Source organism: Scyliorhinus canicula, chromosome 16, assembly GCF_902713615.1.
Source record: "Scyliorhinus canicula chromosome 16, sScyCan1.1, whole genome shotgun sequence".
Classification (NCBI taxonomy): Eukaryota; Metazoa; Chordata; class Chondrichthyes; order Carcharhiniformes; family Scyliorhinidae; genus Scyliorhinus; species Scyliorhinus canicula.
The window spans coordinates 133507282-133531372 of NC_052161.1; the positions used below are offsets into that span (position 1 = coordinate 133507282).

Sequence of the window (24091 nt, forward strand, 5' to 3'; positions counted from 1 at the left end):
CGATCGGGTAGCGATGCAGGCGTCTGCTCGGTCGCCGATGACTCCGGGAGCGTTTAGACCTCATCTTCATCCCCGGGTGGGACCAAGGGAAGGACGGATTGTCTTGAAGCGGGGGCTGTGGTGAGGTGCACTGGGGGGAGGAAGGGTGGCGCCGGGGCAGGAGGGGGGGTCCCTGAGGGAGACTGTCTCTTGGCGGCCGTCGGGGTACGCTACTGCGGGTTTGCATGGAGTAGCTGTACCCTCTCGACTAACGGGTCTGCCTTATGGAGCCGCACGTGCTTGCGGAGGAGAACGGGTCCTGGAGCTGCCAGCCACGTTGGGAGCGAAACCCCGGAGGTGGACTTCCTGGGGAAGGCAAGGAGACGTTCATGGGGGTTGCATTAGTCGCTGTGCAAAGTAGCGATCGATGGAGTGAAGGGCGTCGGGGAGGACCTCCTGCCAGCGAGAGAACGGGAGATGTTTGGACCGTAGGGCCAGCTGGACGGCCTTCCATACCGCCCCATTCTCCCGCTCCACCTGCCCGTTTCTCCCGGGGTTTTAGCTGGTCGTCCTGATCGAGGCGATGCCCTTGCTGAGCATGTACTGACGCAGCTCATCACTCATAAAGGAGGATCCCTGGTTGCTGTGGATGTTGGCAGGGAAACCGAACAGGGCGAAGATGGTGTTGAGTGCTTTGATGACTGTGGCAGACGTCATATCGGGGCATGAGACGGTGAAGGGGAATCTGGAATATTCGGCGACCACGAATGGAGTTAAAGGCCCCTTCCCTCGGTGGAGGGGAGGGGCCCTTTGAAATCTACGCTGAGGCGTTCAAGGGGGCTGGAGGCCTTCACTAAATGCGCGCGGTCTGGCCGGTACAAGTGCGGTTTGCACTCCGCGCAGACCTGGCAGTCTCTGGTGATATCCCTGACCTCCTCAATGGAGTAGGGCAGATTGCGGGCATTTATGAATTGAAAGAACCGGGTGACCCCTGGATGACAGAGAGTGTCGTGTAGGGTCCGGAGTCGGTCCAGTTGTGCGCTGGCACATGTACCTCGGGATGGGGCATCGGGGGGCTCGTTGAGCTTACCGGGGCGATTCAAAATCTCGTAATTATAGGTGGAGAGCAGTGTTTTATTGAACTTTAAGGCAACCGACCATTGGCCAGTGAGGAGAGGGAATCTCCTGCTGGGCCAGGTAATGCCTCCAATGCCGCACAGCTTCTACGATGGCTTGGGCCTCCTTCTCAACGAAGGAGTGCCGAATTTCGGAGGCATGGAGGGTGCGTGAAAAGAATGCCACGGGCCTGCCTGGCTGATGCATTGCTCTCGACTTGGGAGGGTCTCGTCGACCGCGTGCATCGCGGCCTTGGCAATGTCGGCCTTGATACCGTTGAAGGCCTGGTGAGCCTCGGCCGTCAGGGGGAAAGCAGTGGAGTGAATGTGTGGCCGGGCCTTGTCCGCATAGTTAGGGACCCGCTGGGCGTAGTATGAGAAGAAGCCCAGGCATTGTTTGAGAGCCTTGAGGCAGTGGGGGAGGGAGAGTTCCATGAGGGCGCATGTGATCGGGGTCGGGCCCTAGAACTCCATTTGCACCACATGCCTGAGGATGGCTAAGCGGTTGGTGCTGAACACGCACTTCTCCTTGTTGTATGTAGAATTGAGGAGTTTGGCGGTGTGGAGAAATTTGGAACGGTTAGCGTTGTGGTCCTGCTGGTCGTGGCTCAGATGGTGACGTTATCCAGGTGCGGGAAGGTGGCCCGCAGTCCGTACCGGTCAACCATTCGGTCCATCTCCCGTTGGATGACTGAGACCCCATTAGTGATGCCAAAGGGAACCCTAAGGAAGTGATAAAGGCGGCCGTCCGCTTCAAACGCAGTGTACGGGCGGTCTGCCTTGCGAATGGGGAGCTGGTGGTAGGCAGATTTCAGGTCCACTGTCGAGAAGACCCGGTACTGTGCAATCTGATTGACCATATCAGGTATGCGTGGGAAGGAGTACGGGTCGAGCTGTAGTCAACGACCATCCTGCTTTTCTCCCCAGTTTTCACAACTACCACTTGGGCTCTCCAGGGTCTGTTGCTGGCCTCGATGATGCCTTCCCGCAGCAGCCGCTGGACCTCAGACCTGATGAAGGTCCTGTCCTGGGCACTGTACCCTCTGCTCCTGGTGGCGACAGGTTTGCAATCCGGGGTGAGGTTTGCAAACAGAGAAGGTGGGTTGACCTTAAGGGTCGTGAGACCGCATACAGTAAGGGGTGGTAGGGGCCCGCCGAATTTCAGAGTGAGACTTTGGAGGTTGCATTGGAAGTCCAGGCCGAGTAGCAAGGCAGTGCAGAGGTTGGAAAGGACGTAGAGCCGGAAGTCGCTGAACTCTACGCCCTGGATGGTGAGGGTGACAGTGCAGTACCCCCGGATCTCCACGGAGTGGGATCCGGAGACCAGGGAGATTCGTTGTGTGATGGGGTGTACCGCGAGGGAACAGCGCCTTACCGTATCGGGGTGGATGAAGCTCTCTGTGCTCCCGGAGTCAAAAAGGCATGATGTCTTGTGCCCATCGACCTTTACACTCGTTGACGCGGTTGCAAGGTTGTGCGGCCGGTACTGATCGATCCTGATGGAGGCGAGCTGCAGCTGGTGTTGGAAGGGCCCTGGCTGGTCGGCGGTGGTTGCAGGCGATGAACGGCCCGATGAGGTGTCCGACGAGCAGGGGTCCAGAGGCGGGGAAGATGGCGGCGCCCACAGGGCGCACATGGCGGGTGGCATTCAAGATGGCGGCGCCCACGGGCCGCATGAGGTCTGATGGGGGGGGGGGAAGATGACGGTGCCCACGGGCCGCACGTGTCCTGAGGCAAGCAAGATGGTGGCACCCACGGGCCGCACATATTCTGAGGCGAGGAAGATGGCGGGGCCCACAGGCCACACGTGGGTTGCGGGGCGAAAATGACGGTGCCACGGGTCGCACGTGGCGGGTGTAGGAACAATGGGCATGGTTACAGCGGCGATTGAGCAGGCCTGGCACAGCAGCAAAATGTCCTTTCTTCCCGCAGGCCTTGCAGAGTGCGCTCCGCGCTGGGCAGCGCTGCCGGGGGTGCTTTGTCTGTCTGCAGAAGTAGCACTTGGGTCCTGGGTTGGCTGGGGGAAGTCGCTAATGGGGTGAACAATGGGGCGGTCGCTGATGGGGTCCACGATGGGGCGTTCGCTGATGGGGTCCACGATGTCCAGGAGGGGGGCGCCGTGCGGTCGGGGGCGTACGCTTGTACATTACGGGAGGCGACCGTTAGTGAGATTGCAAGTTTTTTGGTCGCCGCGAGGTCAAGGGTAGCCCCTTCTAAGAGGTGCTGGCGGATATACGCCGACCCTATGCCCGTAATGAAAGCGTCCCTGATTCCGAGTTCGGGAATGTTCAACGGCCGAAATGGCCTGGCAATCGCAGTCCCTCGCCAGGGCGTGCAGGGCACGCCAGAAATCTTCCACAGACTCACCGGGGAGTTAATGCCACGTGGACAGGAGGTGCCTAGTGCAGAGTTTGTTGGTCTGCTGGGTGTAGTTCTCTTTCAGAGGCGCCATGGCCTCAGCGTAGGTGGGTGCGTCCCGGATGAGGGGAAGATATTGGAGCTTAGCCGTGTATACAGGATCTGGAGTTTCTGTGCCTCTATGGGTGGTTCTGTCGCAGATCTGCTGTAGGCTTCAAAGCAAGCTAGGCAGTGGGCGAAGGCCGACTTGGCGTTGTCTGTTTGAGGATGCAGCTGCAGGCTATCTGGCTTGATGCGGAGGTCCATTGTTGTAAAATCTCTGCTTAATAAATTGATGCACTATCAATTACGACGAGACGAGAGTAGAGTATAATCGAGGACTTATTAAGCAGAGATGTGTAGCCTCCTGCAGCTGCTGCCGAAATGGCTGCAGTTCGGTGAGCACACACAAACCAGCAGGCAGGGATCTATCCCCGTACCTGTAGTACAGGCGCCTTACCGTATTACATCTCGTATGTGATATGTACAACAGTGGTGACTACCACACAACCCAATGCTGTTTTGACTCAGAAGCAAGAATGGTGCGCTGGGCGGGATTCTCCGTTAGCTGACGGGAAACGCGATTGGGCGGAGGATAGGTTCTGACGCCAAAATCACGGCAGGTGCCGATCTGACACCAAAATGCAATTGTCCGTCACCTCAACAGTGGTGTCAATACGGTCCGAAACGTGCATCAGGGACAGGCACTAGGTGCTGGCCACCGATGGGTCCAGCCAGGGCTGAGGGAAAGGGCATGCGGGGCGGAGCCTGCAGTGCCAACCGGGGCCACCATGTAGCCCATTGGACCTGGTTGGGCATGGGAGTACGCACCATGCTAACATGTCGGACTTTCACCCCCTGCAGACAATGGATATTCGAATTCAACCAGCAATGATGGCCTTCCTGCTAGTTGCTGCAGCCCTGTAAGAGCTGATGCTGCTCGAGGAGGAGGAACCTGCAGCAACGGCGTGTGCCCGAGAGGAACAGGAGGCAACCAGCCAGGATGGAGAGCCAGCCACCCAACAGGCCAAGAAGGAGGAGGTGCCATGGCGGCACCGCTTGAGGCCACATGTGTAGCAGCAATGCCCGTCTTTCGAGGACCTGCTGGACTGGGCATGCCGCCGAAGTCTCCGGCTGAGCAGGGAGACAATGCGACATAATTGACAGGTCTTAGGAAAACCTGGCACCGTGGGGGTATGGGGGAAGACCCTCAGTCCCGATGGCCATCAAGGTGACTTTTACACCTCAGGGTTCTTCCAGGCACTGAGTGGGGACCTGCCCAGGATCTCACAGACCTCGGTGCACAGGTGCATATGCGCCATCACGGAGGTCCTATTTGCTCTGGCGGCTCAATACATCCATTTCAATGTGGACCGAGCCCACCAGGATGCCCAGGCAGTGGGGTTCGCCACCATCGCCGAGATGCCCAGGGTCCTGGGGGTGATCGACGGGATACATGTCCCCCTATGAGCACCTGCAGATGACAGGCTGCTCTACAGAAACCGAAAAGGGGTTCCACTCTATGAACTTGCAGCTGCTATGTACCCATAAGCTGCGTATCATACACGTCTGCACCCGATACCCAGGCAGTGTGCATGACGCCGTCATCCTAGCACACTCGGCGATTCCTGACAGGTGCCTGGACCGCTCTGAAGGGGCCCTCCAGTATGACTCTGAGAGGGTCACCCGCATAGTGGCGGCCTGCTGAGTCCTCCACAACAACAAGGAGGACGATGAACGGCGGGCCTTGTCCAATGAGGAGGATGCGGGGGAGGGCGAGGGTGGGTAGGACATGTGGCCCAGGCAGGCATGGGAGATTGCACAACGTGTGCGCCAGGGCCAATGTCCACGGACGCTCTGATAGCCTCCAGGTTCACTGACAAGGTGGTTGGGTTGACACTGGCTAGAAACATAGGTAACACATCCCCCCACATCCTCTCCTCACTGGCCACCCGCATGATACTTATCTGTTGCATTCTAGGGTGGGGGCGCTGGGCTGGTCATGGAGGATGATGACAACCCGCTCTGCAATGGCCTCTGGTCATCCACATCGTTTAAAAACGCCTGACCCCTGCCCAAGGAAGCACTTTCCACCGTCTATCTGGGTGATCCCTGCATGCGAGCTGGTCATTCCATCACACAGTTGTAACAAATCCCTTGGGTGACGGTAAGGGTTAGGGGGAGGGGGGGGGGGGGGGGGGGGGGTAGCTACCCACAATGTCCTCCAATCCACCCTTCCTCTGCCCGGTCCAGCCCATCCCTCTCACCCATCTGAGACAGCAACGAGACATATTGTAACAGTGTGAACAGGTGTTTAATGTGACAACATATATGACAATGTATTTACAGATTTGTGCCGTAGCCCCTATAACTTAACTGTGCCGTGCACTTGTGCCAACTTCACTGGTGTCTAACTTCGTGGTGTCTTGGTGGATCCCCAGATGGTACAGCTTGACATCGCTAAATATATGCTAAAACACCAGGGTATAATGAATAGCTTAAATAAGGCATGACTTTCTGGCTTTCCAAATGTGTTCCAACTGACTTCCAGAGATAAAACCAGGAAGCAGTGCAAAGAATAACAGTAAAAGAACATTGTAACTGGCCATAACACAATCCTATATAAATATATGTTCAGTTTCCTTCCGTGCCATCAAGGCTTCAAATAAGATCTAAGGACCAGTTTTCCTCTGCTATGCACGTGATGTACACCTATTGATGATACACAAACCAGAGGGAAAGAGCAGAAGAAAATATTAACAGATATCTATCTACCTTAATTATGCAGTTCACGCAATTCAACTTGTTGCTGCAGCTCTGCTTTTATGCATGTTACGAGAATCCAATTTTGCATGGGGTTAAGCAATGTTACTGGGTCACGTGACATGCTTTCTTTAATTTCTTCTGGTCACACGCTCCCATTTAAACTCACCATTTTTTGGGTTGCACAAGTAATACTGACGCCACGCAATTGGTGGGCAATTTTCATCAACAAGAGAGAACTTCATCAACAATTCTGCGGTATGACCTCCACCATCCACATCCTGAGGTTTAGCTCTTTTCTCTCCCTACAGATGCTGCCAGACTTGCTGAGATTTTCCAGCATTTTCCCTTTCGTTTCAGATTCCAGCATCCGCAGTAATTTGCTTTTATCCTGAGGTTTATCATTGACCAGAAACTGAACTGCAGCAGCCATATCTCTTAGCCACTGTGGATACACGAGCAGTCAGAGGCTGGGATTGCAGCAGAGAGTAACTCCTGAATCCCCAAACCCTTTTCACGATCCACAAGACACAAGTCTGGTATGTGACAGGATACACTCCATTTGCCTGGATGTTTCCAACAACACCAATCTCTCATTTCAACAGCACTGAAGAAGCTTAAAACCATTCAGGACTAATGAACCAGCTTGATTGTCATCCTATCCCCCACTTGAATCATTCACTCCCTCCTCCACCAACGCACAGTGGCAGATGCACTGCAGAAACTCACCAAGTCTCTCAACAGTACCTTCTAGGTGATGGAAATTACTGGTTTAGAAAGACAAGGGCAGTAGATGTTTAGGAACACAACTATCTGCAAGACCTCCTCCAAGTCACACACAATCCTGACTTGGAACTATATCACTATTTCTTCACCGTCACTGGGTCAGAAACCTGGAACTCCCTTTGTAACGGCATTATGGGCGTGCCTACACCAGATGGACTGCAGCACTCACCTCAATTAATTCCCAAAAATTTGTTTTAAACTTTGAGTGGTTGCCGGGGGGAGTTACGTTCACGGAAGGAGGGAGACGACAAATACTACTTCTTCAGTCGCCATTTTCCAAAAGAATATATCTAACAGCTACATGGTATATTTATAAATATTAAAGGAGGACTGCCTTCAGAAAGTATGCTTTATTAAGGAAAAGGTCCAAAGGTTCCATATCTTCTTGAAGGAGGCCCTCCAGCACATTTCAAAGCAAGCATGGTCATCTCAGTCACATTCAAAGTGACGACTGCCATGACCATTTTGTTTGGCTTCCTGGTTACTTGCTCCAAAGTGATGAATGCCTTATTCAGAACTGCAAATACCAATAGAATTTTCCCTATATAACAGGGTGGTTATATGCCAAATGTAAAGGGATCTACGGGGCCAAATTTGGCCTTCCTGCCAGGTATGCCTCATGCATGAATTTTAAGGAATACAACTCCATTAATCTCCAATTTGTGTGTTACCATCACTGCATCATGTGAAGAGGCAACAAATTTCCAGGCGCTGAAATCTCTTATCTGACAAAGCTGAAAGTAAATGGTCTCACTTTTAAAGGAAAATACTAGGGATGTTCTTTTCAAAAGAAAAGCACTTTTCGCATTTTTACTTCAGAGAATGAGTTCATTGACTAACCATTTCAGGAGTGTACCATTGCAATACTTCTCCTCTGATGCATAGTAGGGTTAATTTCATTCGTACAGATACGACAGAGTGATCTGGAAATCAACCAGCATCCAGGTGGAAAACACCAATATGAGCCTATATGCTGGCCTGTAGCACCAAGTCTCAGGTGGTAAAGAGTCAATGTGCAGGCAACTCCCAAAATATGCTTCACTGAAATAATTCAACATACAAGCAGAGACATGAATTATTCAATCTCAACATGTGGAGACGAAACATTAAATCTCAACCTGTGGCGAAGCAATTCACTGAATCAATCTTATTTTTCAAGATAACACATAGAAGTAAGAACTTAAATCTGAAAGTATTCAAACTAACTTAATCTTCTCTCGAGCATCCAAAATTGCTTCCCCTTCATCCTCTTTTATAATAATTGCAAATAAAATTGGGAATATTTGCATTCTGGTTGCTGGTCGTGCTCGATCATTCTGAATATTGTGCGGTAAAAAATTCGATAATAGTTGACGATGAGAGAGCTTTGCACAAAGCTTGTGGAGGCTGAACTGGAGGTCTTGGTGAAAGAGGTGGAAAGGAGGAAAGATGTTCAGTGTTCCCAGGGGGGCAGCAGCTCTCCAGGCACATGCAGGTAAAAAGAAATTAAAGGTCAGTGCCAGAGGTGTAGGCCCAAGGACCTGGATTCTGGACAGAAAGAAGTTGATTATTCCCACACAAGTTGTTACGGCCAGGGGGCACCTTCAAATGCCATATCCTAGCCTCCTCTATTGCTTAATTCACTACACCTCCATTACTCATCTACCAACACTTACCCAGGCTAATTAGAATTCATAACTAACATTCATGTGCTTTAACTCTCGCCCTCAGACACCTAGGACTGTTATAAGCTTCATAGTGGCATCTCAGGTTGCATAAAATGGCAGCTTTTCAACCATGACATCCACATCACATATTGCAGGGCACTCAGTGACACTGCTTTCTTCCAGGAGAAGATGGAGGACAAAAAATTGAGGTTTTTGCACTGGAATGCTGAGCTTGTGGCATTTGACTGCTACAGTGAGAGTTTGGTGACTGAGGGAGTATAAGGGTTCATTTTTTATTTAAAGTCTAGTATTTCTTTTATTTAGTTAATTAATTTAAAAGTTGCTGTTTGGTCTATAAGAAGGTGAATTTTGAATCAGCTTTAAACAAGGTTCTACTTGTACTTACTTGCAGATGGAGCTTGATAATTAGTTAATTGGATTAGGCCAGTTTTCAGAGGCTAGAGTCACAGCATAAATAGGAGCTAGTTACAGTGCAGACTTTGTTTGCACTGGAGTGCTGAGCTTGTGGCATTTGAGTGCTACAGTGAGAGTTTGGTGACTGAGGGGGTGCTGAGCTTGCGGCATTTGAGTGCTACAGTGAGAGTTTGGTGACTGAGGGAGTGCTGAGCTTGTGGCATTTGAGTGCTACAGTGAGAGTTTGGTGAATGAGGGAGTTAGGTGAGGAGGGAGTAAGGTGCTCCTTACATTTAATTTCCTATATTTATCAAAGAGCGTGAAGGGAGCCAGGAGTTTAGAGTGCAGCTGACTGGAAGCAGAGTCGGAGGGCGGAGGACCAGTTGGTCCACGGGGCAGCTAATTCTGTAAAGTAAGAGGGGATGGAGGCTAGGGCAGTTGCATGCTCCTCCTGTAGGATGTGGGTGGTGAGGGATACCACTGGTGTCCCCGCTGACTATACCTGCGGGAAGTGCACCCAACTCCAGCTCCTCAGAGACCGTGTTAAGGAACTGGAGCTGGAGCTGGATGAACTTCGGATCATCCGGGAGGCAGAGGGGGTTATCGAGAAGAGTTACAGGGAGGTAGCCACACCAAAGGTACTGGACAAGAGTAGCTGGGTTACAGTCAGGGGAAAGAAAACTAACAGGCAGACAGTGCAGGGATCCATCGTGGCCGTTCCCCTTCAAAACAAGTATACCGCTTTGGATGCTGTTGGGGGGGATGACCTACCGGGGGAAGGCCCCAACGGCCAGGTCTCTGGCACTGAGTCTGGCTCTGGGGCTCAGAAGGGAAGGGGGGAGCATAGAAAAGCAATAGTAATAGGAGATTCAATGGTTAGGGGAATAGATAGGAGATTCTGTGGTCGTGAGCAAGACTCCCGAAAGGTATGTTGCCTCCCGGGTGCCAGGGCCAGGGATGTCTTGGATCGTGTCTTCAGGATCCTGAAGGGGGAGGGTGAGCAGCCAGAAGTCGTGGTGCACATTGGTACCAACGACGTAGGTAGGAAAAAGGGTGTGGAGGTAATAAACAAGTTTAGGGAGTTAGGCTGGAAGTTAAAGGCCAGGACAGACAGAGTTGTCATCTCTGGTTTGTTGCCGGTGCCACGTGATAGCGAGGCTAGGAATAGGGAGAGAGTGCAGTTGAACACGTGGCTGCAGGAATGGTGTAGGCGGTATTTGGATAATTGGAGCGCATTCTGGGGAAGGTGGGACCTGTACAAGCAGGACGGGTTGCATCTGAACCAGAGGGTCACCAATATACTGGGGGGGGGGGGGTTTCTAGTACTCTTCGGGAGGGTTTAAACTAATTTGGCTGGGGAATGGGAACCGGATCTGTAGTCCAGCAACTAAGGAAGCCGATATTCAGGACGCCAAAGTACGTAGTGATGCAGTGGGGAAGGTAACACTGACAAAGGAGAGTACTTGCAGGCAAGGAGATGGGTTGAAGTGTGTATACTTTAATGCAAGAAGCATCAGGAATAAGGTGGGTGAACTTAAGGCATGGATCGGTACTTGGGACTACGATGTGGTGGCCATCACGGAAACTTGGATAGAAGAGGGGCAGAAATGGTTGTTGGAGGTCCCTGGTTATAGATGTTTCAACAAGATTAGGGAGGATGGTAAAAGAGGTGGGGGGGGGGGGGTGGCATTGTTAATTAGAGATAGTATAACAGCTGCAGAAAGGCAGTTCGAGGGGGATCTGCCTACTGAGGTAATATGGGTTGAAGTCAGAAATAGGAAAGGAGCAGTCACCTTGTTGGGAGTTTTTTTATAGGCCCCTCAATAGCAGCAGAGATGTGGAGGAACAGATTGGGAAACAGATTTTGGGAAGGTGCAGAAGTCACAGGGTAGTAGTCATGGGTGACTTCAACTTCCCAAACATTGAGTGGAAACTCTTTACATCAAATAGTTTGGATGGGGTAGTGTTTGTGCAGTGTGTCCAGGAAGCTTTTCTAACACAGTATGTAGATTGTCCGACCAGAGGGGAGGCCATATTGGATTTAGTACTTGGTAATGAACCAGGTCTTATTGGGCGGCCAATGTGTCGATGGTGCGCAAGTGGGTAATGGAGGGGGAGGGAGCAGCATGGAAACGGACGGAGAGGGCGTCCTGTGGAGATACAAGCCTGGGGGCCCTGGTAACGGCGCCGTGGCCGCTCCCTCCTATGAGGTATACCACGAGTCCGGTGGTGGCGGCTACCCTCAAGATTTGGGGGCAGTGGAAGTAACATGGGGGAGAAGTGGGGGGCTCGATAGAGGCTCCGTTAAGGGGGAACCATAGGTTCGTCCCGGGGAACATTGATGGGGGATTTCAGGGTTGGCACAGAGCAGGCATCAGACAGCTGAGGGACCTGTTTATTGATGGGAGGTTTGCGAGCCTGGGGGAGTTGGAGGAGAAATTTGGGCTCCCCCCGGGAAACATGTTCAGGTATCTGCAGGTAAAGGCATTTGCTAGACGGCAGGTGGAGGGATTCCCTTCGCTTCCCGCGAGGGGGGTGAGTGACAGGATGCTTTCGGGGGTCTGGGTCGGAGAGGGGAAGATATCTGATATCTACAAGGTTATGCAGGAGGCGAAGGCGGCGTCAGTAGAGGAGCTGAAAGCAAAGTGGGAGGGGGAACTGGGGGAACAGATCGAAGACAGGACATGGGCTGATGCCCTGGAGAGGGTTAATTCTTCCTCCTCGTGTGCGCGGCTTAGCCTCATCCAATTCAAGGTGCTGCACCGGGCCCACATGACTGGGACGAGGATGAGTAGGTTCTTTGGGGGTGAAGACAGGTGTGTCAGGTGCTCGGGGAGTCCAGCGAACCATGCCCATATGTTCTGGGCATGCCCGGCACTGGAGGAGTTCTGGAAGGGGGTGGTGAGGACGGTGTCGAGGGTGGTGGGATCCAGGGTCAAGCCAGGATAGGGCCTCGCGATTTTTGGGGTTGGGGTGGAGCCGGGAGTGCAGGAGGCGAAAGAGGCCGGTGTGCTGTCCTTTGCGTCCCTAGTAGCCCGGCGAAGGATCTTGCTACAATGGAAGGATGCGAGGCCCCCAAGCGTGGAGACCTGGATCAATGACATGGCGGGTTTCATTAAGCTAGGGAGGGGGGGGAGGAGGGGGGGGGAAGGAGGGGGGGGGGGAAGGAGGAGGGGGGGAGGAGGAGGAGGAGGGGGGGGAGAGGAGGGGGGGAGAGGAGGAGGGGGGAGGAGGGGGGGGAGGAGGGGGGGGAGGAGGGGGGAGGAGGGGGCGGGAGGAGGGGGGGAGGAGGGGGGGGGAGGGGGGGGAGGAGGGGGGGGAGGAGAGGGGGGGAGGAGGGGGGAGGGGGGGTGGGGGGGAGGGGGGGAGGGGGGGAGGGAGAAAGGGGGGGAGGGAGAAAGGGGGGGGAGGGAGAAAGGGGGGGAGGGAGAAAGGGGGGGAGGGAGAAAGGGGGGGGAGGGAGAAAGGGGGGGAGGGAGAAAGGGGGGGGAGGGAGAAAGGGGGGGGAGGGAGAAAGGGGGGGAGGGAGAAAGGGGGGAGAGAGGGGGGGGAAAGGGGGGGGGAGAAAGGGGGGGAAGGGGGGGGAGAAAAGGGGGGGGAAAGGGGGGGTGGGGGACGATGACTATGTTTGTTTATTTAATTTTAATTTCTTTTTAAGTTCTTTTGTTGTTCATTGGGGTTGGGGGGGTGGGGGGATGTGATACATGCGTCGATACGGTCTGGGGGGGTGTTACAGTTATTATGAGTTATTTTGTTGCATTTCATTGTTTGTCATTATGTTTTATATTTTCTGTAAAAAATTCCAATAAAAAATATTTTTTTAAAAAAGGTAATGAACCAGAGGAGGTGATAGATTTGTTAGTGGGGGAGCATTTTGGAGGTAGTGACCACAATTCTGTGACTTTCGCTTTAGTTATGGAGAGGGATAGGTGCGTGCAACAGGGCAAGGTTTATAATTGGGGGAAGGGTAAATACAATGCTGTCAGACAAGAATTGAAGTGCAGAAGTTGGGAACATAGGCTGTCAGGGAAGGACACAAGTGAAATGTGGAACTTGTTCAAGGAACAGGTACTGCGTGTCTTTGATATGTATGTCCCTGTCAGGCAGGGAAGAGATGGTCGAGTGAGGGAACCATGGTTGACAAGAGAGGTTGAATGTCTTGTTAAGAGGAAGAAGGAGACTGAAGAAACAAGGTTCAGACAGGGCGCTGGAGGGATACAAGATAGCCAGGAGGGAACTGAAGAAAGGGATTAGGAGAGCTAAGAGAGGGCATGATCAGAGGGTTAGATAGGGTGGACAGCGAGAGCCTTCTCCCGCGGATGGGGGTGGCTAGCACGAGGGGACATAGCCTTAAATTGAGGGGTAATAGATATAGGACAGAGGTCAGAGGTGGGTTTTTTACGCAAAGAGTGGTGAGGCCGTGGAATGCCCTACCTGCAACAGTAGTGAACTCGCCAACATTGAGGGCATTTAAAAGTTTATTGGATAAGCATATGGATGATAAGGGCATAGTGTAGGTTAGATGGACTTTAGTTTTTTTTTCCATGTCGGTGCAACATCGAGGGCCGAAGGGCCTGTACTGCGCTGTATCGTTCTATGTTCTATGTTCTATGAAAAATCTTTGGCAGGTAGGATCAAGGAAAACCCCAAGGCCTTTTACACATATGTGAGAAATATGAGAATGACTAGAGCGAGGGTAGGTCCGATCAAGGACAGTAGCGGGAGATTGTGTATTGAGTCTGAAGAGATAGGAGAGGTCTTGAACAAGTATTTTTCTTCAGTATTTACAAACGAAAGGGGCCATATTGTTGGAGAGGACAGTGTGAAACAGACTGATAAGCTCGAGGAGATACTTGTCAGGAAGGAAGATGTGTTGCACGTTTTGAAAAACTTGAGGATAGACAAGTCCCCCGGGCCTGACGGGATATATCCAAGGATTCTGTGGGAAGCAAGAAATTAAATTGCAGAGCCGTTGGCAATGATCTTTTCGTCCTCGCTGTCAACAGGGGTGGTACCAGAGGATTGGAGAGTGGCGAATGTCGTGCCCCTGTTCAAAAAAGGGAATAGAGATAACCCTGGGAATTACAGGTCAGTTAGTCTTACTTCGGTGGTAGGCAAAGTAATGGAAAGGGTACTGAGGGATAGGATTTCTGAGCATCTGGAAAGACACTGCTTGATTAGGGATAGTCAGCACGGATTTGTGAGGGGTAGGTCTTGCCTTACAAGTCTTATTGACTTCTTTGAGGAGGTGACCAAGCATGTGGATGAAGGTAAAGCAGTGGATGTAGTGTACATGGATTTTAGTAAGGCATTTGATAAGGTTCCCCATTGTAGGCTTGTGCAGAAAGTAAGGAGGCATGGGATAGTGGGAAATTTGGCCAGTTGGATTACGAACTGGCTAACCGATAGAAGACAGAGAGTGGTGGTGGATGGCAAATATTCAGCCTGGAGCCCAGTTATCAGTGGCGTACCGCAGGGATCAGTTCTGGGTCCTCTGCTGTTTGTGATTTTCATTAACGACTTGGATGAGGGAGTTGAAGGGTGGGTCAGTAAATTTGCAGATGATACGAAGATTGGTGGAGTTGTGGATAGTAAGGAGGGCTGTTGTCGGCTTCAAAGAGACATAGATAGAATGCAGAGCTGGCCTGAGAAGTGGCAGATGGAGTTTAACCCTGACAAGTGTGAGGTTGTCCATTTTGGAAGGACAAATATGAATGCGGAATACAGGGTTAACGGTAGGGTTCTTGGCAATGTGGCGGAGCAGAGAGATCTTGGGGTCTATGTTCATAGATCTTTGAAAGTTGCCACTCAAGTGGATAGAGCTGTGAAGAAGGCCTATGGTGTGCTAGCGTTCATTAGCAGAGGGATTGAATTTAAGAGCCGTGAAGTGATGATGCAGCTGTACAAAACTTTGGTCAGGCCACATTTGGAGTACTGTGTGCAGTTCTGGTCACCTCATTTTAGGAAGGATGTGGAAGCTTTGGAAAAGGTGCAAAGGAGATTTACCAGGATGTTGCCTGGAATGGAGAGTAGGTCATACGAGGAAAGGTTGAGGGTGCTAGGCCTTTTCTCATTAGAACGGAGAAGGATGAGGGGCGACTTGATAGAGGTTTATAAGATGATTAGGGGAATAGATAGAGTAGACAGTCAGAGACTTTTTCCCCGGGTGGAACACACCATTACAAGGGGACATAAATTTAAGATAAATGGTGGAAGACATAGAGGGGATGTCAGAGGTAGGTTCTTTACCCAGAGAGTAGTGGGGGAATGGAATGCACTGCCTGAGGAAGTAGTTGAGTCGGAAACGTTAGGGACCTTCAAGCGGCTATTGGATAGGTACATGGATTAGGGTAGAATAATGGAGTGTAGGTTAACTTCTTAAGGGCAGCACGGTAGCATTGTGGCTAGCACAATTGCTTCACAGCTCCAGGGTCCCAAGTTCGATTTCGACTTGGGTCACTGTCTGTGTGGAGTCTGCACATCCTCCACGTGTGTGCGTGGGTTTCCTCCGAGTACTCCGGTTTCCTCCCACAGTTCAAAGATGTGCAGGTTGGGTGGATTGGCCGTGAAAAATAGTCCAAAATTCTATGATTAACCTAGGACAAAAGTTCGGCGCAACATCGTGGGCCGAAGGGCCTGTTCTGTGCTGTATTTCTCTATCCCTAATAGGACTCTGCAGGAATTAACTGGAGGTAGAGTAGTGTGTCTGCACATTTCAACCCCTACTGAAACAACAGTACTGACTATTTTGGGAATGAGAGTCCTTCTACCCCTGCTTTTTCAATCTTTTCTATTAGTTTGCCCTATTCTGTGTAACCTCTGCTCATTCTCCCAGTCATGCTCAATGCCAGGAGGAAACAATCTTAGGCCACCAATGCAAATAGCGCTGGTGGGGTAAGGTCCTTCACATTTTTGAACATTTGTCCAAGGTTAGAAGAGAGCTGAAATTATAGTACAGAGCTCCAAAATGCACTGGCAACTAATTATTAACGTACTGTGTCATGGTCTACCAACTCTACATGTTGGCGGCAATTATGTAGGTGCGCCCTTATCAGCTATCATGTCCAGTGCACTCGTTCATATCTTGGCTGTCATTTTGGCAGTTTACAGGGCCTCACAGTGTTCAAACTTGAGCCCAGTTTCAACCTGCTATGTTTACTGTTTCACTTACAAAGAAAAGTAACATGATAGAGATGCAGTATTTTGAGTCTCCAAACTATAAGGATGTATCTGGCAGTCTGCCTTTAGTAGAGTAGGAAAACAGCATGCTTCCTATTCTTGATTGTTGGCTCAAGCTTTTTACCTTAAGTACATGTCAGCACTTATGGCTTATGCCATTTTGTAAAACTGGGACGAACATCCCGGACTGCAAAGGATGTTGATCCCCATTTAACCTAATGTCAGCTGACTGATTAAGAACACACAGCAAACTTTATACAACAAGCTCCAAACAATATTTAGTAAATACCACATGTATCACTTCTTAGAAATATTTGTGGATTGATGATTTTGTGAGAAGCATGAAAAGAAGCAAATTAGCACAAGATAGCACAAGAAAACATTTTCTAAAAGCACTCTTGAAAAAGAGACTGAGGTTTTGTGTAGAGCAACACACAGTAAAACACTCTTAGGTCTATTATAGTACAACACACACATATATGGGGAAAAAATGACTTTAAAAGACGTGTTAGAAAAGCCATCCTGTAATTGTAACAGTATTAGATCATTGAAAATGTGGTTTCAGGAAGGGGAGGAAATAAGATAACAAAACTGGCCACTAAAAGAAAAATAAATGATTAAAACAATGTTTTTATTAATGTTAACATAAACTATATTTTTCCTTTGGAAAAATAATCTAGTGTCAAAAGGTTTAGTGGGTGCAAAATATTATAAATACCTTCCCAACTATGCTGTAATGTAGATCAACAGTGGCCACACTTCAAAAGGATTTCAATGGTTGTAAAGTGCTATGGGAGCACCTGAGGTTGTGAAAGATATGTATGTATCAATTTTGTTTGTTCATTCATTGTCAATTTTTCCAAGAGAATCAGTTTTGAACTTGCAACTAATTTCTATTATTAAACCACTTTGAAGGACTAAAATGTGCAGTACGTCGGCGGAGGAAAAGAGTACCAGTCTGAAAACACTAGCAGTTATCTCCCCGGTAATTTCTTTGCCATAAATCATTCCAATGAAATACCAATGTGGCCAAATTATATTGCCCCTGAAAGACAGCAAAGGGATCGTGATTTGCAATTAACCCGCGCCTCCTTGTCTTTGATGCAGACAGCAAGTCAGCTTGGTGCTGTTTGCTAATTTAAATGATTGCAGCGTGAAGCCAATACAAACCTCACTACTGATTGGCTTCACGCCTCAGCAATATCCAAAATAGTTCAAGGTTGGCACGAGGTAAAGCCAGCCTGAACTACTTTAAGCTGGCTTGCTCCTCGTAAAAGGGATGTGACATTGTAGCGGAAGCAGGTGCTGCAAATCACACCTCTCTGCCTCCTGGCCATATAGCTGGTTACAAGAGTTTGTCCCCTCGCGGTGACCTACAGGACTTTTGGGATTGGGGTTAGAATGGATAGATGCTTGATGGCAGGCACAAACCCAATGGATCAAAAGGCCTCTTGGTCATAGAATTCACAGTGCAGAAGGAGGCCATTCGACCCATCGAGTCTGCCTCGGCCCTTGGAAAGAGCACCTCACCCAACCTCATCCCCATAACCCAGTAACCCGTCTTAATCTTTTTTTGGACGTTGAGAAGGCTGCAAGATAGGCCTTGAAGCAGCAGAGCCAGTGCGGAAACATTTATTTTGCCTCCGCAGCCGGCAGATCGAGTTCCAGTCGGTCAGGTTTGAGGGCCGATTCCATAGTTGCGTTTAAGTTGATTAAATTGATGCAACCATCAATTCATTTGAGACACGAGTAGAAGTAAACCGTGGCTTTAATCAACTTAGAACAGTGCCTGCCTGTGACTGAACCAATGCTGAGAACTGTCTGCAGGTCAACTGCTCTTTATACCTCCCTTCGAGGGGGAAGAGCCATGGGCGGAGCCCATACATGCCCCAACATGTTCCCCTATGGATAATGCCATACAATGGCCCATAGGAGAAGCCCACAAGGGCAACAGTATAGCACAGATACAAATATAAGTGCGACAGCACAGATACAAATACACTGGTGGATTATTAGTATAATACATTCACTACAAAGTGTACATCCTTTCAACAGGATCTTATGTGTCTATCAGGTCGGCTTTTTTTTCTTTAAAACTCCAGTGCACACAAGCCTTGCGCATCCAGCCATTCACCATAAGACAACCCTTGCTGAATGTATGTTTGGTCATAAACGATTAAGAGACCAAGTTGTCTGAAGCACTGAGCTCTGAAATGACAGCATTGTTTGGCATCATGATCTTCCTAATCTGCATTTATCCAGGATATGTTCACTGTGTGCATGCTAAAACCGTCACCAATGTGACACCCAGATATCTCACCTCACACATGCTCATTTTGTACCTCTAAAGTTACTTACAGCACTCAATAAAGGGCACTAACCATCTAAACTTTCTACCACAATGTAATAATCGAGAATATACTTTGGTGAATAGGACTACATTTCTTGACAAATTACCAAGATAAATAAAATTTGTCCAATATTCTGATTGTCAAGATTGTACAGTTTAGCATTTGTAGGGGTAAAACCCATTGCATCCTCTATATAATGTTATAACAGCTAAAATTTACTCCCAGGGAATCATAACTCATGGTGAAAAAATTTGCATCTTAAAACAATGATCTTCATGAATCAAAAAGACATTGGTGCGGGGCGGCGGCGGTGGAGAAATTCATTAATGTAGCACAAGGAGCTACCTGTGTGATTTCTTCCCTGATATTAATGAGGAATTCCTTGCAGGCTGCAGAGATAGCGCCCCATGACACTGTTTGCCTCCGAGGAATCCACAAACTCTGTGTAGTGCCCCCAGTAAGACTTTGTGGATAAATTTTTCTCTCCTTGGGAGTTTGAGAATATTTTACTTTTGTAATATTGTTGCTCTTCTATAAACACCTTCACTTGCAATATACGATAATTTAGTTATTTTAGATCTGGAATCAAAAATTATTTGCAAGACAAGGGTGCAATTTAGAATTTGTTTTTTAAAATAAATTTAGAATATCCAATTCTTTTTTTTCCCCAATTAAGGGGCAATTTAACGTGGCCAATCCACCACCCCTGCACATCTTTTTGGACTGTGGGGGTGAGACCCACACAGACAGAGACCCGGGCCGGGATCGAACCCGGGTCCTCGGCGCCGTGAGGCAACAGTGCTATTACTGCGCCACCATGCCATCCAGAATTAGGTAAAAATTAATGATGCTTTAAATAAAAAATCAGATGTTAAATACCTACTGTTCTCAATTCAGTGATACCCAAGTGTCTTTTAGGACACCCGGAATGCTCAACTAACTGCCTGGAATTATTTCTCAAACCAGTCGAAACTAGATGACTGAAACCCAGAATGTACAGCAAACATAATAAAGATGGCAAAATTACATTCTTATAATTTCTGAGTCTTTCCTACCAACTTCCTCCATTCATGTTTTAATTTGCTTTATTCCCACCTCTGGTATTTGTGGGTAATATGAGGGTTAATTGTACTCATAAATATTGTTGAATTTTAAACTTGTGTTTATGGTTTGTTTCCTCCTAAGTAAAGACACCCTAGGTAAAACATTTGAATAAGTAAACTTGTCGAAAGTACCTGAGGTTTTACAGGTACAACATCCCTAATAAGCACTTTTGAGAAGGGGCATCCCAAGCTCTAGGAGACAACAGAATACAAATCACTGCACCAGACCTGGCCTAGCCCAGCACCCAACACAAAACGTCAGCTCCCCAGCATACCCTAAAATCTGTACCCCAGCCCTCCTCCTAGGTGGTTTGCCCTTAGTGGCCAAAAAGGTTAGGAGGGGTTATTGGGTTATGGGGATAGGGTGGAAGTGAGTGTTTAAGTGGATCGGTGTTGACTCAATGGGCCAAATGGCTTCCTTCTGCACTGTATGTTCTATGTCTATGAAATGAAATCGCTTATTGTCACGAGTAGGCTTCAATGAAGTTACTGTGAAAAGCCCCTAGTCGCCACAGTTTCTTTACATAGCCGAGGGTGATTTGTGCATGAATGAGAAGGTTTCACTCATTTTCATTTTAAAAAAAACAATTCACAGGTTTGTTCGCATAAGTATTTAACATTTGTAACCTTGCCATTGTTTTTCCCCTCTCCTCATTTATTTTCCATGGAAATGAAAATGCAACACTGCCAGCTGTAGTGTAGTGGTTATCACGTTCACCTCACACCGATGGTGGTTCGAAGCCGGGCAGAAACATCAAATGCTTAGCATTTTGGGGCGGCACAGTGGTTAACACTGAAATGAAAAATGAAAATCGCTTATTGTCACAAGTAGGCTTCAAATGAAGTCATTGTGAAAAGCCCCTAGTCGCCACATTCCAGCGCCTGTTCAGGGAGGCTGGTACGGGAATTGAACTGTGCTGCTGGCCTGCCTTGGTCTGCTTTAAAAGACAGCTCTTTAGCCCTGTGCTAAACCAGCCCCCCAATGCTGCCTCACGGCACCGAGGACACGGTTCGATCCCAACCTCGGGTCACTGTCAGTGTGGAGTTTGCACATTTTCCTATGTCTGCGTGGGTCTCACCCCCACAACCCAAAAAGATGTGCAGAGTAGGTGAATTGGCCATGCTAAATTGCCCCTTATGGGAAAAAATAATTGGGTACTCTAAATGTTTTAAACGGAAATTAAAATGCCTTCTTTCCCTATCTCTTGTTGAAATATGAGGTTAAACCATCTTTGTTTTAGCTGATGTCAATACTAGGTGGACATCTTTTTTACCAATTTCAATTCCACTATCGGAGAACAATCAGCACACATGTTGGGCCTCTGGCTCAACCCAAGCACTTATTCCAAAAATTTGAATTATAGAATGTAGATTCCTAAACATAGCTAAGGAACAAACTTCAAAGGCATTAAGAGAAAATCAGTAATACTTGTGTGTTTCCTACAAATGCAGTCATCTTTGATAATTCAACTTCAAAGTGCAAATGTTACCACATTACTGTATCTAAGGTGACAATACTACCAATGAACTTGTATTACAAACAATATTATAGTAATGATTCTGAACTAATTCACCAAATAATGAACAAAACCTAATTGCATTTTAAAATTCTTCATCATAAAGCAACCAAGTTTGGATAGGTCGAGGCATTCCTGAAGTTGGCACTCTTCTTAAAGTTAGCCTATTATCAGTTATTATTTCATACTTTTATTCTCCAATGTGTAACTTTTCCTAACTCTATTTCCTCATGCATAAGCACCAGACCTATTCTTCAAGACCATGACAATCGGCAAAACAGAAGAAAGATGAAAGGTGATAGCTCTCAATTCCAGCAACACCAACCTACCTTTCTGCTTGTGAAATAAAGTTTTTAAGTTTATTTCACTTTGTCAAGATTATGAGTATGAAAACTGGCAAAGTCATAGCAATCCATAAAATAAATTAAAAATAATATTGTAATACTTAATAGCTCAGTTGTCAACACAATGTGACAAAGAATTATAGGTTGGTGAGAGTCAAGGCAGAGAAACAAGCAGAGGGAAAAGAAAGTCAGAATTCTACTCCTGCTCATAATCAGGTTATAATTGTTATTTTATTCTTTCACAGGGGGTGGGAATTATTGGGTGCGATTTTCTGGCTGCGTTGCGCTCAAGCGAGAGCATAACATGGCCAGAGAATCTCTGGAGAGGCCTGCAGCGAGCCTCCTGACAACCTCCGCAAGGTGCGGAATTCACCGAAGCTCTGTGAGACATCGGAGTCAGAGCTCCGCCCCAAATGGACGTGACAAAACGCCACTCCCAGATGTAGGTCATAACCTACTTACGACCTACCTGCCTGCGATCCACCGGCCTCCCTTGATTCTTCGGCCTCCTCAGAAAGACTGCAGCCTGGCGGCAGGCACAACGGCACCCGGTGGGGGTTGGGGGGCACCCGGGCCATCAGAGACCCCTGGGTGGTTAGGGTGAGTACAGGGTGACTCCCTGGCCCTCCCCGTGGAACATGGGAACCTTGGCACTGCTCAGATGACATCTTGGCACTGCCACGGTGTCCAGGTGGCACTGCCAAGCCGGCAGAAGCAATGCCTGGGTGCCAGGATGGCAGCACAAGGGTGCCAGAGTGGCACTGTCAAGGGCAAGGGGGGCCATGCCCATAAAATGAGGTTGGGGGCTTCAAAGGTGGTGGAACGCAGGGCAGGTAAATAAGGGCCTTTGGGAAGTTGGGTGGATTATGGGCGAGGGTTCTGGAAGGGAGGGGGTTCTATAAGCGGGCTTGGGGAGGCCTGAAGAGGGGGGACCTCCAGGGACCCCACAGCGGGATGTCCTCACTTGGGCGGGTGTGGGGTCGTGTCCATGTTTGCGGGGGATCACATTGCCCATGGGTGGGGGATGTAGGGGAACCCACAAGCTCATTTAGAGATTGGGATAGCCTTTCAAAATAGCGGCCCAATCTCGCAGTTCCCCAGTGCTAAATAAAATTCTACGTGTGGGCTAAACCAGTGAGAAACTCCCCAGGGTCCAATAAAGTGACTGTCTCATTGAATAGTGGTCGGGAACTTGCCAGCAGAGCAGGCGCGAAACTCCCTGAAAAATCCACCACAAATTAGCTTCGACATTTTCGGGGAGGATTTCCCCCATGTCCAGGGTGCATTTACTGCCCATCCCCAATCGCCCTCAAGAAGTTGGTGATCCAATGGCCCTCCGATAGCCACCTTCTTAAACCACTGCGGTACACATGGTGCTGGTAAACCCACACTGCTGTTACGGAGGGAGTTCCCGGATTTTGACCCAGTGATTGTCAAGGAATGGCGATATGGTTCCATGTCAGAGCGGTGTGTGGTTTGGAGGGGAACCTACGGGTGGTGGTGTGCTCGCTTCTGACTACTGTTGAGTAAAGAGTCAAGAGTTCTGCTCCGTTCCCAAACACCTTTATTTTCCTTGAAGACACTCTATACAAAACTCTATCACCACACCACAAGTGCCACTTGCAAGCCCTTTACTTATCAGTGTTAATTATTGGATATTTAACATCAATTTGACATGTAATTGGAATGTCTCTCCTAACATGGTGTCCCATGTGTCTGCTATCCCTGTCCTTCAAGGTGGTAGATGTCGCAGGTTTGGGAGATGCTGTCAATGGAGCCTTGGCAAGTTCCTGCCATGCTGCTTGATGCTACACTGCTGCCACTGTGCATCGATGGTAGAGGGAGTGAATGCTTATTGTAGTGGATGGAATGACAATCAAGCAGGCTGCTTTGCTCTGGACAGTGGCTAGCTTCTTGAGTATTTGGAGCTGCACTAATCCAGGCAACTGAAGAGTATTCCATCACATTCCTGACTGAAGCCCTGGAGATGGCAAACATGCTTTGGGGAAATCAGGAGTCGACTTACTCGTCACAAAATTCCCAGCCTCTGACCTGTTCTTGTAGCCACAGGGTGCGACCTACTGGCCACGTTGCACTCGAATGAGTGCTGCGAGGCCGGTAGATGCCGGGTGAAATTGCATCCCAAAGTGTGAAAAATATAAAGAGAAACACTTTGGCCAGGATTCTCCGCCCCCCCGCTGGGTCAGAGAAATCCCGGCGGGAGGCGTGAATCCCGACCCGCCACCGTGGCGCCGGCTGCAGTATTCTCCGGCGTCGTTTGTCGGGTGGCGGCGGGATTCCCGCCATGCCGGTCGGGGGCCATTGACAGCGGCCCCTCCAGCGATTCTCCGGGCCCCGATGGGTCGAGCGCCCGTCCATTTTTGGCCAGTCCTGCTGGCGTGAATTACTCACCTCACGCACGGCGGAACCTGGCAGGTAAGCATGCGGGACGGCCCTCGGGGGTGGTGCTGGGGGATCCGACCACAGGGGGGGACCT

General features: G+C 49.3%; 1 protein-coding gene across 3 annotated transcripts in view; it reads right to left on the reverse strand.

Moving 5' to 3' along the window:
- Window positions 1–24091, reverse strand: part of ptpn11b (protein tyrosine phosphatase non-receptor type 11b) — a 176383-nt gene that overhangs the window by 128487 nt on the left and 23805 nt on the right. Inside the window, exon 1 of one of the 3 annotated variants that reach the window (XM_038821751.1) lies at window positions 20361–20383. The exons of the other annotated variants lie outside the window; for them this stretch is intronic. Within the exon in view, the coding sequence (XP_038677679.1) occupies window positions 20361–20368 (8 nt within the window). The 5' untranslated portion in view covers window positions 20369–20383. Of the gene's footprint in view, window positions 1–20360; window positions 20384–24091 lie in introns of those variants that run through there. 3 annotated transcript variants of the gene reach the window in all.